General features: G+C 39.3%; 1 protein-coding gene across 2 annotated transcripts; it reads left to right on the forward strand.

Moving 5' to 3' along the window:
• The first annotated feature begins 3998 nt into the window (after positions 1-3998).
• Positions 3999-12660, forward strand: LOC128176551 (intraflagellar transport protein 43 homolog). Of its 2 annotated transcripts, XM_052842962.1 has the most exons (10): positions 3999-4102; positions 4289-4414; positions 4544-4605; positions 5017-5049; positions 9020-9055; positions 10001-10050; positions 10420-10492; positions 10984-11059; positions 11371-11433; positions 11824-12660. In XM_052842962.1, the coding sequence occupies exons 1-10, from the start codon at positions 4058-4060 to the stop codon at positions 11932-11934; spliced, it is 675 nt and encodes a 224-aa protein (XP_052698922.1). In that variant the 5' UTR covers positions 3999-4057; the 3' UTR covers positions 11935-12660. The 2 variants fall into 2 exon arrangements, with proteins under 2 accessions (XP_052698922.1, XP_052698923.1); XM_052842963.1 differs by lacking the exon at positions 9020-9055.
• Positions 12661-12665: the final 5 nt, after the last annotated feature.

The raw sequence follows: 12665 nt of genomic DNA on the forward strand, positions 1-12665 counted from the left end.
ACCCCCAAAGAACCGGTCTCAGCTAGATGGCACACCTCCCAGTTTGGGCGCTAGGCGCCCTGTATAGAGACCCTACAATAATGTATGGAACCTGTATGATAGGGTCAACTCAGCACCCTGGCGCCGGAAATCGGTGTCAATTGGGCCCCTTTTGAGACCGGATTCCGTCAGGGGACACCCGTACCCCCGAGGATCCGGTCTCGGCCTGATGGCACACCTCCCAGTTTGGGCGCTAGGCGCCCTGTATAGAGACCCTACAATAACGTATGGAACCTGTATGATAGGGTCAACTCAGCGCCCTCGCGCCGGAAATCGGTGCTTATATCGCCTCTTTTGAGACCGGATTCCGTCAGGGAACACCCGTACCCCCAAAGAACCGGTCTCAGCTAGATGGCACACCTCCCAGTTTGGGCGCTAGGCGCCCTGTATAGAGACCCTACAATAACGTATGGAACCTGTATGATAGGGTCAACTCAGCGCCCTCGCGCCGGAAATCGGTGCTTATATCGCCTCTTTTGAGACCGGATTCCGTCAGGGAACATCCGTACCCCCAAAGAACCGGTCTCAGCTAGATGGCACACCTCCCAGTTTGGGCGCTAGGCGCCCTGTATAGAGACCCTACAATAATGTATGGAACCTGTATGATAGGGTCAACTCAGCACCCTGGCGCCGGAAATCGGTGTCAATTGGGCCCCTTTTGAGACCGGATTCCGTCAGGGGACACCCGTACCCCCGAGGATCCGGTCTCGGCCTGATGGCACACCTCCCAGTTTGGGCGCTAGGCGCCCTGTATAGAGACCCTACAATAACGTATGGAACCTGTATGATAGGGTCAACTCAGCGCCCTCGCGCCGGAAATCGGTGCTTATATCGCCTCTTTTGAGACCGGATTCCGTCAGGGAACACCCGTACCCCCAAAGAACCGGTCTCAGCTAGATGGCACACCTCCCAGTTTGGGCGCTAGGCGCCCTGTATAGAGACCCTACAATAACGTATGGAACCTGTATGATAGGGTCAACTCAGCGCCCTCGCGCCGGAAATCGGTGCTTATATCGCCTCTTTTGAGACCGGATTCCGTCAGGGAACACCCGTACCCCCAAAGAACCGGTCTCAGCTAGATGGCACACCTCCCAGTTTGGGCGCTAGGCGCCCTGTATAGAGACCCTACAATAATGTATGGAACCTGTATGATAGGGTCAACTCAGCACCCTGGCGCCGGAAATCGGTGTCAATTGGGCCCCTTTTGAGACCGGATTCCGTCAGGGGACACCCGTACCCCCGAGGATCCGGTCTCGGCCTGATGGCACACCTCCCAGTTTGGGCGCTAGGCGCCCTGTATAGAGACCCTACAATAACGTATGGAACCTGTATGATAGGGTCAACTCAGCGCCCTCGCGCCGGAAATCGGTGCTTATATCGCCTCTTTTGAGACCGGATTCCGTCAGGGAACACCCGTACCCCCAAAGAACCGGTCTCAGCTAGATGGCACACCTCCCAGTTTGGGCGCTAGGCGCCCTGTATAGAGACCCTACAATAATGTATGGAACCTGTATGATAGGGTCAACTCAGCACCCTGGCGCCGGAAATCGGTGTCAATTGGGCCCCTTTTGAGACCGGATTCCGTCAGGGGACACCCGTACCCCCGAGGATCCGGTCTCGGCCTGATGGCACACCTCCCAGTTTGGGCGCTAGGCGCCCTGTATAGAGACCCTACAATAACGTATGGAACCTGTATGATAGGGTCAACTCAGCGCCCTCGCGCCGGAAATCGGTGCTTATATCGCCTCTTTTGAGACCGGATTCCGTCAGGGAACACCCGTACCCCCAAAGAACCGGTCTCAGCTAGATGGCACACCTCCCAGTTTGGGCGCTAGGCGCCCTGTATAAAGACCCTACAATAATGCATGGAATCTGTATGATAGGGTCAACTCAGCACCCTGGCGCCGGAAATCGGTGTCAATTGGGCCCCTTTTGAGACCGGATTCCGTCAGGGGACACCCGTACCCCCGAGGATCCGGTCTCGGCCTGATGGCACACCTCCCAGTTTGGGCGCTAGGCGCCCTGTATAGAGACCCTACAATAACGTATGGAACCTGTATGATAGGGTCAACTCAGCGCCCTCGCGCCGGAAATCGGTGCTTATATCGCCTCTTTTGAGACCGGATTCCGTCAGGGAACACCCGTACCCCCAAAGAACCGGTCTCAGCTAGATGGCACACCTCCCAGTTTGGGCGCTAGGCGCCCTGTATAGAGACCCTACAATAATGCATGGAACCTGTATGATAGGGTCAACTCAGCACCCTGGCGCCGGAAATCGGTGTCAATTGGGCCCCTTTTGAGACCGGATTCCGTCAGGGGACACCCGTACCCCAGAGGATCCGGTCTCGGCCTGATGGCACACCTCCCAGTTTGGGCGCTAGGCGCCCTGTATAGAGACCCTACAATAACGTATGGAACCTGTATGATAGGGTCAACTCAGCGCCCTCGCGCCGGAAATCGGTGCTTATATCGCCTCTTTTGAGACCGGATTCCGTCAGGGAACACCCGTACCCCCAAAGAACCGGTCTCAGCTAGATGGCACACCTCCCAGTTTGGGCGCTAGGCGCCCTGTATAGAGACCCTACAATAATGTATGGAACCTGTATGATAGGGTCAACTCAGCACCCTGGCGCCGGAAATCGGTGTCAATTGGGCCCCTTTTGAGACCGGATTCCGTCAGGGGACACCCGTACCCCCGAGGATCCGGTCTCGGCCTGATGGCACACCTCCCAGTTTGGGCGCTAGGCGCCCTGTATAGAGACCCTACAATAACGTATGGAACCTGTATGATAGGGTCAACTCAGCGCCCTCGCGCCGGAAATCGGTGCTTATATCGCCTCTTTTGAGACCGGATTCCGTCAGGGAACACCCGTACCCCCAAAGAACCGGTCTCAGCTAGATGGCACACCTCCCAGTTTGGGCGCTAGGCGCCCTGTATAGAGACCCTACAATAATGCATGGAACCTGTATGATAGGGTCAACTCAGCACCCTGGCGCCGGAAATCGGTGTCAATTGGGCCCCTTTTGAGACCGGATTCCGTCAGGGGACACCCGTACCCCAGAGGATCCGGTCTCGGCCTGATGGCACACCTCCCAGTTTGGGCGCTAGGCGCCCTGTATAGAGACCCTACAATAACGTATGGAACCTGTATGATAGGGTCAACTCAGCGCCCTCGCGCCGGAAATCGGTGCTTATATCGCCTCTTTTGAGACCGGATTCCGTCAGGGAACACCCGTACCCCCAAAGAACCGGTCTCAGCTAGATGGCACACCTCCCAGTTTGGGCGCTAGGCGCCCTGTATAGAGACCCTACAATAATGTATGGAACCTGTATGATAGGGTCAACTCAGCACCCTGGCGCCGGAAATCGGTGTCAATTGGGCCCCTTTTGAGACCGGATTCCGTCAGGGGACACCCGTACCCCCGAGGATCCGGTCTCGGCCTGATGGCACACCTCCCAGTTTGGGCGCTAGGCGCCCTGTATAGAGACCCTACAATAACGTATGGAACCTGTATGATAGGGTCAACTCAGCGCCCTCGCGCCGGAAATCGGTGCTTATATCGCCTCTTTTGAGACCGGATTCCGTCAGGGGACACCCGTACCCCCAAGGAACCGGTCTCAGCTAGATGGCACACCTCCTAGTTTGGGCGCTAGGCGCCCTGTATAGAGACCCTACAATAATGTATGGAACCTGTATGAAAGGGTCAACTCAGCGCCCTGGCGCCGGAAATCGGTGCTTATATCGCCTCTTTTGAGACCGGATTCCGTCAGGGGACACCCTTACCCCCAAGGAACCGGTCTCAGCTAGATGGCACACCTCCTAGTTTGGGCGCTAGGCGCCCTTTTATCTTATTATACAATGCAATCGGGATCGGACGTCTCTAAAAATAGTCGATAAAAATACGCTAAGAATTGTTATTGGCAGGTAGCTTATTGGCAGGTAGCTTGACTAAAGCCTTTGGTAGTAGCAACAACTCGATTTACCTGTGTGAACAAAAATATTATAGATATAGAAAAATGGAAGATGATATGGATTTTGATTCTGCTGCTAAGCCATCAAGGGTAATATGTTGCAACAGAATCGTTGAAAATCATTTGTACACTTTGATTTGTAAAAAAAAAGATAACACTATGTATAACAGACATAATCGGATGTATCTTTTTTAAGATCAGTGAATAGAGTATTTACACTGGGAAACTAAGTCTCCGTATCACATTTTTTAAAGCAATCTTTTTAAATATATCCAGGATGCAAAACGTGGACGTCGAGCTGCAGCCTCCAAGTCCATGAACCCGCCTGATGCTCCTGCATTCGAGAGCCCAGCTGATTCACCCCAGCCCGCAAGATCGAAACCAGGGCGAGATCAGGATGAGGTGAAGCCTAGTCTCCATGTTATACAAAAATACAGATTTAATGAAAGACGATACATTCATTTATTTAAATTTCTTTTATGTGTATGATTGAAGCTCAACGTTTGAAGTGTACGTTTTTTAATTTTATAGGGTGGGCCACCTCCAAAGCCCAGCAGGATGTCTGGATGGGGTGAGGAAAATCCCAGAAAGAGGTTTGTTGCAACAGCTAATCTTGTACATTGCGAAATGTCATGCGAATGTATAAAAATATGCCCAATTCAAAATATATATGCTAATTCAAATCCATGCTAACTAAATGAAAAATCAATATATGCCAACAATTGTACACACTAAATGTAATACAATATAACACTTTTTACTTTACAAGACAATTAGAATTGTATAAAAAATGACATATTCTAATTAAAAAACTGTATTTCATTAAATAAGAATTTAAGACATATTCGTAAAGGCATATTTAACTGTTAAATTGAAATCAACTATTTAGGTAAAGAGGAAGAATATGAGTATGATGAGGCAATGAAGTCAGTTACTAAGTTTATCATTATTTTTAATGCTGTGTAAATGTTTCAAAAGTTTACAATCACATTTTTTTTTTTCAGCCGAAAACTTGGAGAGGGATTTGAATTTGATGAGTAAGTAGAATTTCAATTCGTTAATTTGTTGTATATAATTTTTGCTTAGGCATATACGTACACAAGACTTGCAGTGTTCAATTTTTATTAGTAGACAGGTAGAAATGTATGTCACGCCAAATTCACAAAAAAGAGCTAATAGTTTCACAGTCAATAAACTAGGTTATACAGTTGTAAACTATTAATAGTTAATGGACAGAAAACTATAGTTATTGACATTAATCTATATTTGACGTCTGTAAACCATAGTTAACACAATCATCTATGTTTCAGATGTGTTAAACTATAATTAACACTGAAAACAACCATTTGCAATTGCAAAGCATGGTTTATCTGATAAATATAGTTTTATGATTGTGAAACTATGATTAACAACTCTAAGCCATAGTTAACGAATGCAAGTTATAGTTTACAGATGTGAATCTATATTTATCAGCAAAATCTATCATTAACGTTATTTGCAGACAGATAAACTTAGATTATCATTCGTAAACTAGAGTTTACAACCATTAAATATGGTTTGCAGATGAAAACAATGGTAAACAAACTGTTAATAATAGTTAGCGAATAGTTAACTATAGTTTACGATTTGTAAACTATAGTTAACAATAAACCATTTTTAACGATAGTTTTGCATTCGTAAACTATAGATTACAGTCGATAAACCTAGTTTATCATCTGTGAAACTTTATTTAAAACTGTTAATCTATATTTCACATAGATCTGTGAACCATAGTGAATGCGACCATCTACGTTTCAGAAGTGTACCCATTTGCAATTGCAAAGCATGGTTTATCTGATAAATATAGTTTTATGATTGTGAAACTATGATTAACAACTCTAAGCCATAGTTAACGAATGCAAGTTATAGTTTACTTATGTGAATCTATATTAATCAGCAAAATCTATTGTTAATGTTAATTGCAGACAGATAAACATAGGTTATCATTCATTAACAATAGTTTACAACCGTTAAATATAGTTTTACAGATAAAAACTATAGTTAACGAATCGTTTACTATAGTTTGTGGTTCGTAAACTATAAGTTACCAGTCGATAAAACTAGTGAAACTATGTTTAGCTCATTGTTGTGAATTTGGCGTGCTATAGAAATGAGTTTAATCATGAATGCAGAATAATGCTTGCAAAGTTAAGAACTAACCTGCATTAAACTTAGTGATAGAAAAGAACAGATTTCTATTTGTATTGTAAGAAAATGATTGCATGAGGCCACCTTTCTAAAACAATATTTGTTTGCCCTAGCTTTCTTAACGAATGATGAAAAAGTACAGTTACTTGACTCAACATGTTTAAACAATTTTTCTATTAAATTTCTTTTTCTGTTTATTTTTTTTTGAAAATTTGGGGAAAAAAGATTAATTTTCAACCACTGATCTAAAGTTTAAACACTGAGGCGGTAAGGCATACAAACAATATTTCAAAGGTGGCTCCAACAAAAGTTTATTTTAGATGTTAAAAAATTATTGATTATTATTTTAATAATAAATATAACATGATGAGATATTGATTAAGTAAGGTTTGTTTTAATGACTGATAAAGATTTTCTCCCTTTTCTTTACAGTGTCAATAAGTAAGCTGCATGTCATTGTGTATATAAATTGTTATCTTTTTATTCTTTTATCTATTAATTAATATTTTTCTTGCACAGCTCCATTTTGTGGAGTTTCTATCGACCAGTCATCAGCTTCTAAATTAAAAATGTTTAAACAGCTTTTAGCTTATTTAGTGTAGACTGATTGTCTATCAATCTCAACCAATAGTACAGTTTGTCTTGGGAATGTCATAATTATACCACAACCAATCAACTATCAGCTTACTCTGTATTTTGGGAATGTCTATGTAATCACAACTCTTAGCTTACTCGATGTTTGGAAATGTATAAATTATAACCAATCAGCTATTGGCTTGCTCTGTGTTGGGGAATGTGATGTCACAACTTCTGTGTTTGAATGCAGCATACGTATCAATCACATGCAAGCAGATGTTAGTTTGTATTTGGGAATTTCCTATCAAACACTGCAAATTTTTGCTTTCTAATTCTTAGTTAACTCCATGTTTTGAAAATGTATAACCTGAGGTAGCTGGGGTATTCACTACAATCATTATCATTGCCCTGCAGCTTATAGGGTGTTTGTGGAAGCAACCCAGGAATCACAGCATAGTAACACTGTTCGGATATATTCTGAAGTTTTTGTTTATGCATAATATACACTACATGTACCACACAATATATGCTACATATACCACACAATATACACTACATGTACCACACAATATACGCTACATGTACCACACAATATACGCTACATGTACCACACTATATACGCTACATGTACCACACAATATACGCTACATGTACCACACTATATACACTACATGTACCACACAATATACACTACATGTACCACACAATATATGCTACATGTACCACACTATATACGCTACATGTACCACACTATATACACTACATGTACCACACAATATACACTACATGTACCACACTATATACACTACATGTACCACACAATATACACTACCACATGCATGTTATCTACAGATTTCATCTTATGAGAATTAATGGTTTCTTGGGAATTGTTTTTGAAGCAAATTTTCTGTCAAAAGCTTTCAAATTAATTATTGAGTTCGGTTTGTCATAAACCACCAGCTGTTAACAGTGCATCTTTGATGAAATGAATTAAAAGCTATGTTAAATTGGGTCCTTTCTAGCATACTACCATTGTAGGGTAAAAGGTTGTTGCTCAGTGAGGCTTTTTCAATGATATTAAGGCAACTCAAGAAACTTCTTGACACAGAATATAATGAAGACCTACCCAACTTATTCACAACATATCTTTTTATGATTTCATATATTTTCATGTAGATTTAATTCTAAATTTAATTTCTTTTTTTTTCTCTTAAACAATTAATTGAACTGCATGCATATTGTCGACATTATCTAAGATACATGTATTTTAGAATGTATGTCTGTGACAGAAGTAATACACAAAGCTGAATAAAAAACACACTTTGTAGTTATAAAGTGGTACTGTGGTTTCATTAATATTCAAGGGTATCAATTTTCGTGGAAAAAGTAAAAATCACATGTTCAAGGATACGTAAATTCGTGGCCAGTGATCCTTTCAATACAAATTGATAGTAGATATTGCACTTCAATGAACATTTAATTTCATGGATAAACTTAAATACGAAATCCACGAAAATTGGTATTCAACGAATATTGATGAAACCACAGTATGTAATAAACATATCTGTATACAGTGATATATATTATACATATCTGTATACATTACACAATTAAAGTATACCACTGAGGAAGTCGGCAAGATTCTTATTCCCCAAGAGAAAGTCTATTTGTAGAGGCCAAGCCAAGTGAAATAGGAACTGGAGTGTTGCCGACTCCCTCAATGTGATACTTTAACTGTTGTATTGTACCGATAAAAACATTCAATCAGGAAAAAAAGTTCAAATTAATGTCATTCTTTTTGTATTCAATAAGTTAAAACGCCAAAATAAATAAAATTAAATTGCACACGCTTCATATTGTGACATAGGCAATTTTATTTAAAGTTATGTTATACGATAATGATGGATATAAAATATTTTCAAAAAGGAAGTTGCAACTAGAATTAAATCATATGTTTATGAATATTCGTGATTTTATTTGGAATATTTCAGAACTTTATTTTGGTTTACAAAATTATCACCGTAATTTTTTCGAATAGGTATGTATCAGTTCATCGAACTGATGCACCTTTTTGCAGGGAATCAGTCTGTTTTGCAGGGAATTAGTCTGATTATGGCGATTTACCGGGAATCAGCTAAATATATCGATTTACTCTAATATAGTAAAAATTAAGTAGAGGTATAATTATGATATATAATACACAAACATGTATCTCTATGCTGTGTGAATGGTTCTTTTGAACAGCGATTTACTCGATGGAATAGACAGCCGTCTGTTTGGGTAAAGTCACGAGTGATGATCCCGAGTGAAAAGCCCAGGCTGTTTTTTTTTGTGTGATCTCACAACATTTACATTACAGATTTTAATGTTTTCATTATACATAATCAATTTCAAAGTTTAATGCTAAATGGTGTGAAATCAAATTCAATTTTATTATGATCATGATACAAACAATTATGATTTTTTATTTTTTTTATTTATTTTAGAAAAATATAGAAAGTAAATTAAACAATTAAAGTAATTATCATATACAAAATAGTCAAATGTTATTGAAGAAATTGTAGGTCTTGCATTTTCATAAAGTGCTTTTTGCAATGTCAATTCATTCAGAGCAGAATTATCAAGTCCTTTATATTTGTAATATTTTTCAAAATAATATTGTATCATGACTTTTCCATTTTTTGCAAACCATTTTATAATAATGTAAAAACACAGAATGAATATGATAAGAGTAACATACATGTATATCTCTCTCTGACTAGATATACAAATGTTTGTAGGGCTCACTGCATATGTTCTATACATGTACACGTTTGAGTTCGATCCACACCTTGCTGTAATAAGCCACTCACTGATAAACACCTCCTTTTATAGAGTGCATAGCCTGAACCCCACACATATAGCGCCTCTCTAACCACAGCATAGCCTGATCCCCACACATATAGCGCCTCTTTAACCACAGCATAGCCTGAATCCACACAACTAGACAAGGCTTAGAATGCATGTCTCAGTAATGTTTCATCCCATAGAGTGATATCATAATGCTCATTAAAATTATCAATTAAAAAAAAAAAAAGAATTAACCTTTGCATTTGGTTGTAAGAATTTGTTTTGCTTTAAGTGATGATTTCTTTTTCAATGTAATGTAGTAAAGATTCTGCAAATCATACGATAATCATTGTGGATTTGAAAATTAAAGTTAATACAGCTATGTGTGTCTTGTAGCGAGCGACTGAGACCCCATTCACCGGATCAGGGGGAGGAGTCCGATAATGGTAAGTACTGGTCTCTATCTAGATATTGGTAAGTATATACAGTAAAACACGCTTATAACGAAGTCCCAGGGACGGCCAATTTAACTTCGTTATAAGCGTTATTCGTTATATCCGTCAAGTTTACAACATGAAATAGAGACTTGGGGAATGAAATTCACTTCGCTGTAAGCGTCAATTCATTATAAGCGTGTTCGCTATAACCGTGTTTTACTGTATTAGTGTATATATTTAGAAACATACTGATACATTAAACTATGCCTTTCAATTTTGCTGACAGTCATAGTTTACCTTACATGAAGGAAATCATTCATTGTTTTGATAAAGATTATGATGACGATTGCAATATACAAATGACCTTGACCTTTGTAGATATTCCTGTGATCCCTGACCTTGAGGATCAACAGGATGAGGACATGACCACTAAAGTAGCCATAGCACCAAAGTAGGTACTTCCTGTGGTAGTGGTAAAGAAAATGTCATGACCTTATAACAATACAAAAATAACAATGAGGGCAAGCACTATTTCCATTGCTGCTTTTAATGTATGTATTCATCTTCTCAGGTTAAAAAAAGGGTAATTGCTTTGCCTACTTTCTAATTCACAATAATGATCAGTTCATATGATTGTATAAAACAAATGGTTTATCAATAGTTAACAATAATTGATTCCCATGTTGGTATACAAACTTATATACTAGATTTACTGTGTCATTTCATATTTAAAATTACATGTACCTGTGGCTTGCATATGAAAACATTGCTTGGCCTCAATTGTTTGAATGTATGATAGGAGTGATAGACCTGTTGATATTTTAGCTTAATGAGAAGAGGGATATTATCGATAAATTTTATTTAAGGGCTTCTTTTGATGAGAATTGATTGATGTAAAATTCATCATCATTTTTTGATTTTAACTGTTTTATTGTACTTCAGTGTGGCAGTTAACCGGGTGGCAACGTATCGAGAACTCGACCATGACCTCCAAAAGCAGGCGGCCTTCCTTACTCTGGTCAGTGTTTTCTGTAAACCATAACCATGTTCTAACATATATGTAGCCATGCTCCTTGCAATGCTACTTATTACTCAAGGTTATGTTGTAATCAAAAGTAAGAATTCTATATGATCATGTTAAATAACTGTATTCTTCATGTAACAATGATTTCATATGGATTTGTGTATCTTAATGTTGTTGTTTTAACAAGATGAAGAATACAGGTAATATGTTTTATTTAAAGATTACTGGTACTTGTACATGCAAATCTAATACACAATTTAATTAATTAGTTACTAACTTATATTACATTTCTTTCTGTGTCACAGGACAATGAGATTGACTTAAAATTGTTGACCAAATCACTCTCAGCGGATGCAGATCTTTTTGAGGTAAGTACTTACCTGAACTGAGTCTTTAAATGATGTAGTAGTCTAATTAATGTCAGATGAAAAAGGAATGATTTCTACCGAGTGAATGTATTCATGCAACTTTTCCTGCAAAGCACTAAGTCAGTGATTGATTTTGAATCTCTTTGCATTATTTAGATTAAATTTTCAATGTCAATAATTCTTGATTGAATTACTATTTTATATTTGAATGTTTCTCTCTGCAGTGTTTGAGCTGAATCTAGGTCCCTAAGTTAGATGTCTAAGTTAGGTTCATTATTCAACAGAAGATGTATTTCTGTGCCTGAGTATTTTTACTGTTGGGTACACACATTTACCAGAAAATATATCTCTGTGTATTTATATGATGATTCTGTTTTACTGTTTTGACAGGAGGACAAGCCCTGGGAGTGGGACCGCCTGTTTACAGAGGTGACCTCTGAACTCTTCGTCCAGACAGAACAGACGGAGGAGAATGATATAGGGGACCAAGTTCTACCCTAGACACGCCCCCCCCCTCAACCTCCCCAGGCATCGTGGAACGTCCCAGTCCTCCTATGTCATTATTCATAGAACAAAGTCAACTTTTCCACATGGTTTCATTTATTCTGTGATGTGATACATAATTTTCTATCAATCTGAATATGCTGTTTTTAATATTGCCATTGCTTTTTATTGTGAGAGAACTAGGTTCAGAACTGTATATTTGAATATTTGTTTTTGTGTTGTGTCTCAAATCCGTCCATATAAAGATTCATAAAACATAAAAAAATTCTTTGTTTTTATTTAAATATTTAAAACTAGTGTGAAATGAGAAATTTAATGTTAATGAAACAAGAACATAAAGTAAATGTTAAGGGATTAAAATGGAAGTAAGCACTGCTAAACAATAGCCCCAAATATTTCATTTTTTGATGAGCTCTTTTGATCAAAGGATTATTTAGCATAACAAATAAAACATGGTTTATTTTTTATAATCCAAATGAAAAATAATTGAATCCTGTTAAGACCTTGAATGACAGATAAATTATGCCTTGTATACCGGTATATAAAAGCTGTGGACTAAGGGGGACAACTGTAGTAATTACAACTTAACATGCTTATGGACAAACATATATGCACAATATTTTGTATCTGATTTCCTCATATCACATTTCAAACTTATAGAGAATGAAATTAACCTTTTGGTTGGAATTCATTATACATGTATAAACATGTAATTGTGTTTTACTGGA

This window comes from Crassostrea angulata, chromosome 3 (genome assembly GCF_025612915.1).
Source record: "Crassostrea angulata isolate pt1a10 chromosome 3, ASM2561291v2, whole genome shotgun sequence".
NCBI classification, from domain to species: Eukaryota; Metazoa; Mollusca; class Bivalvia; order Ostreida; family Ostreidae; genus Magallana; species Magallana angulata.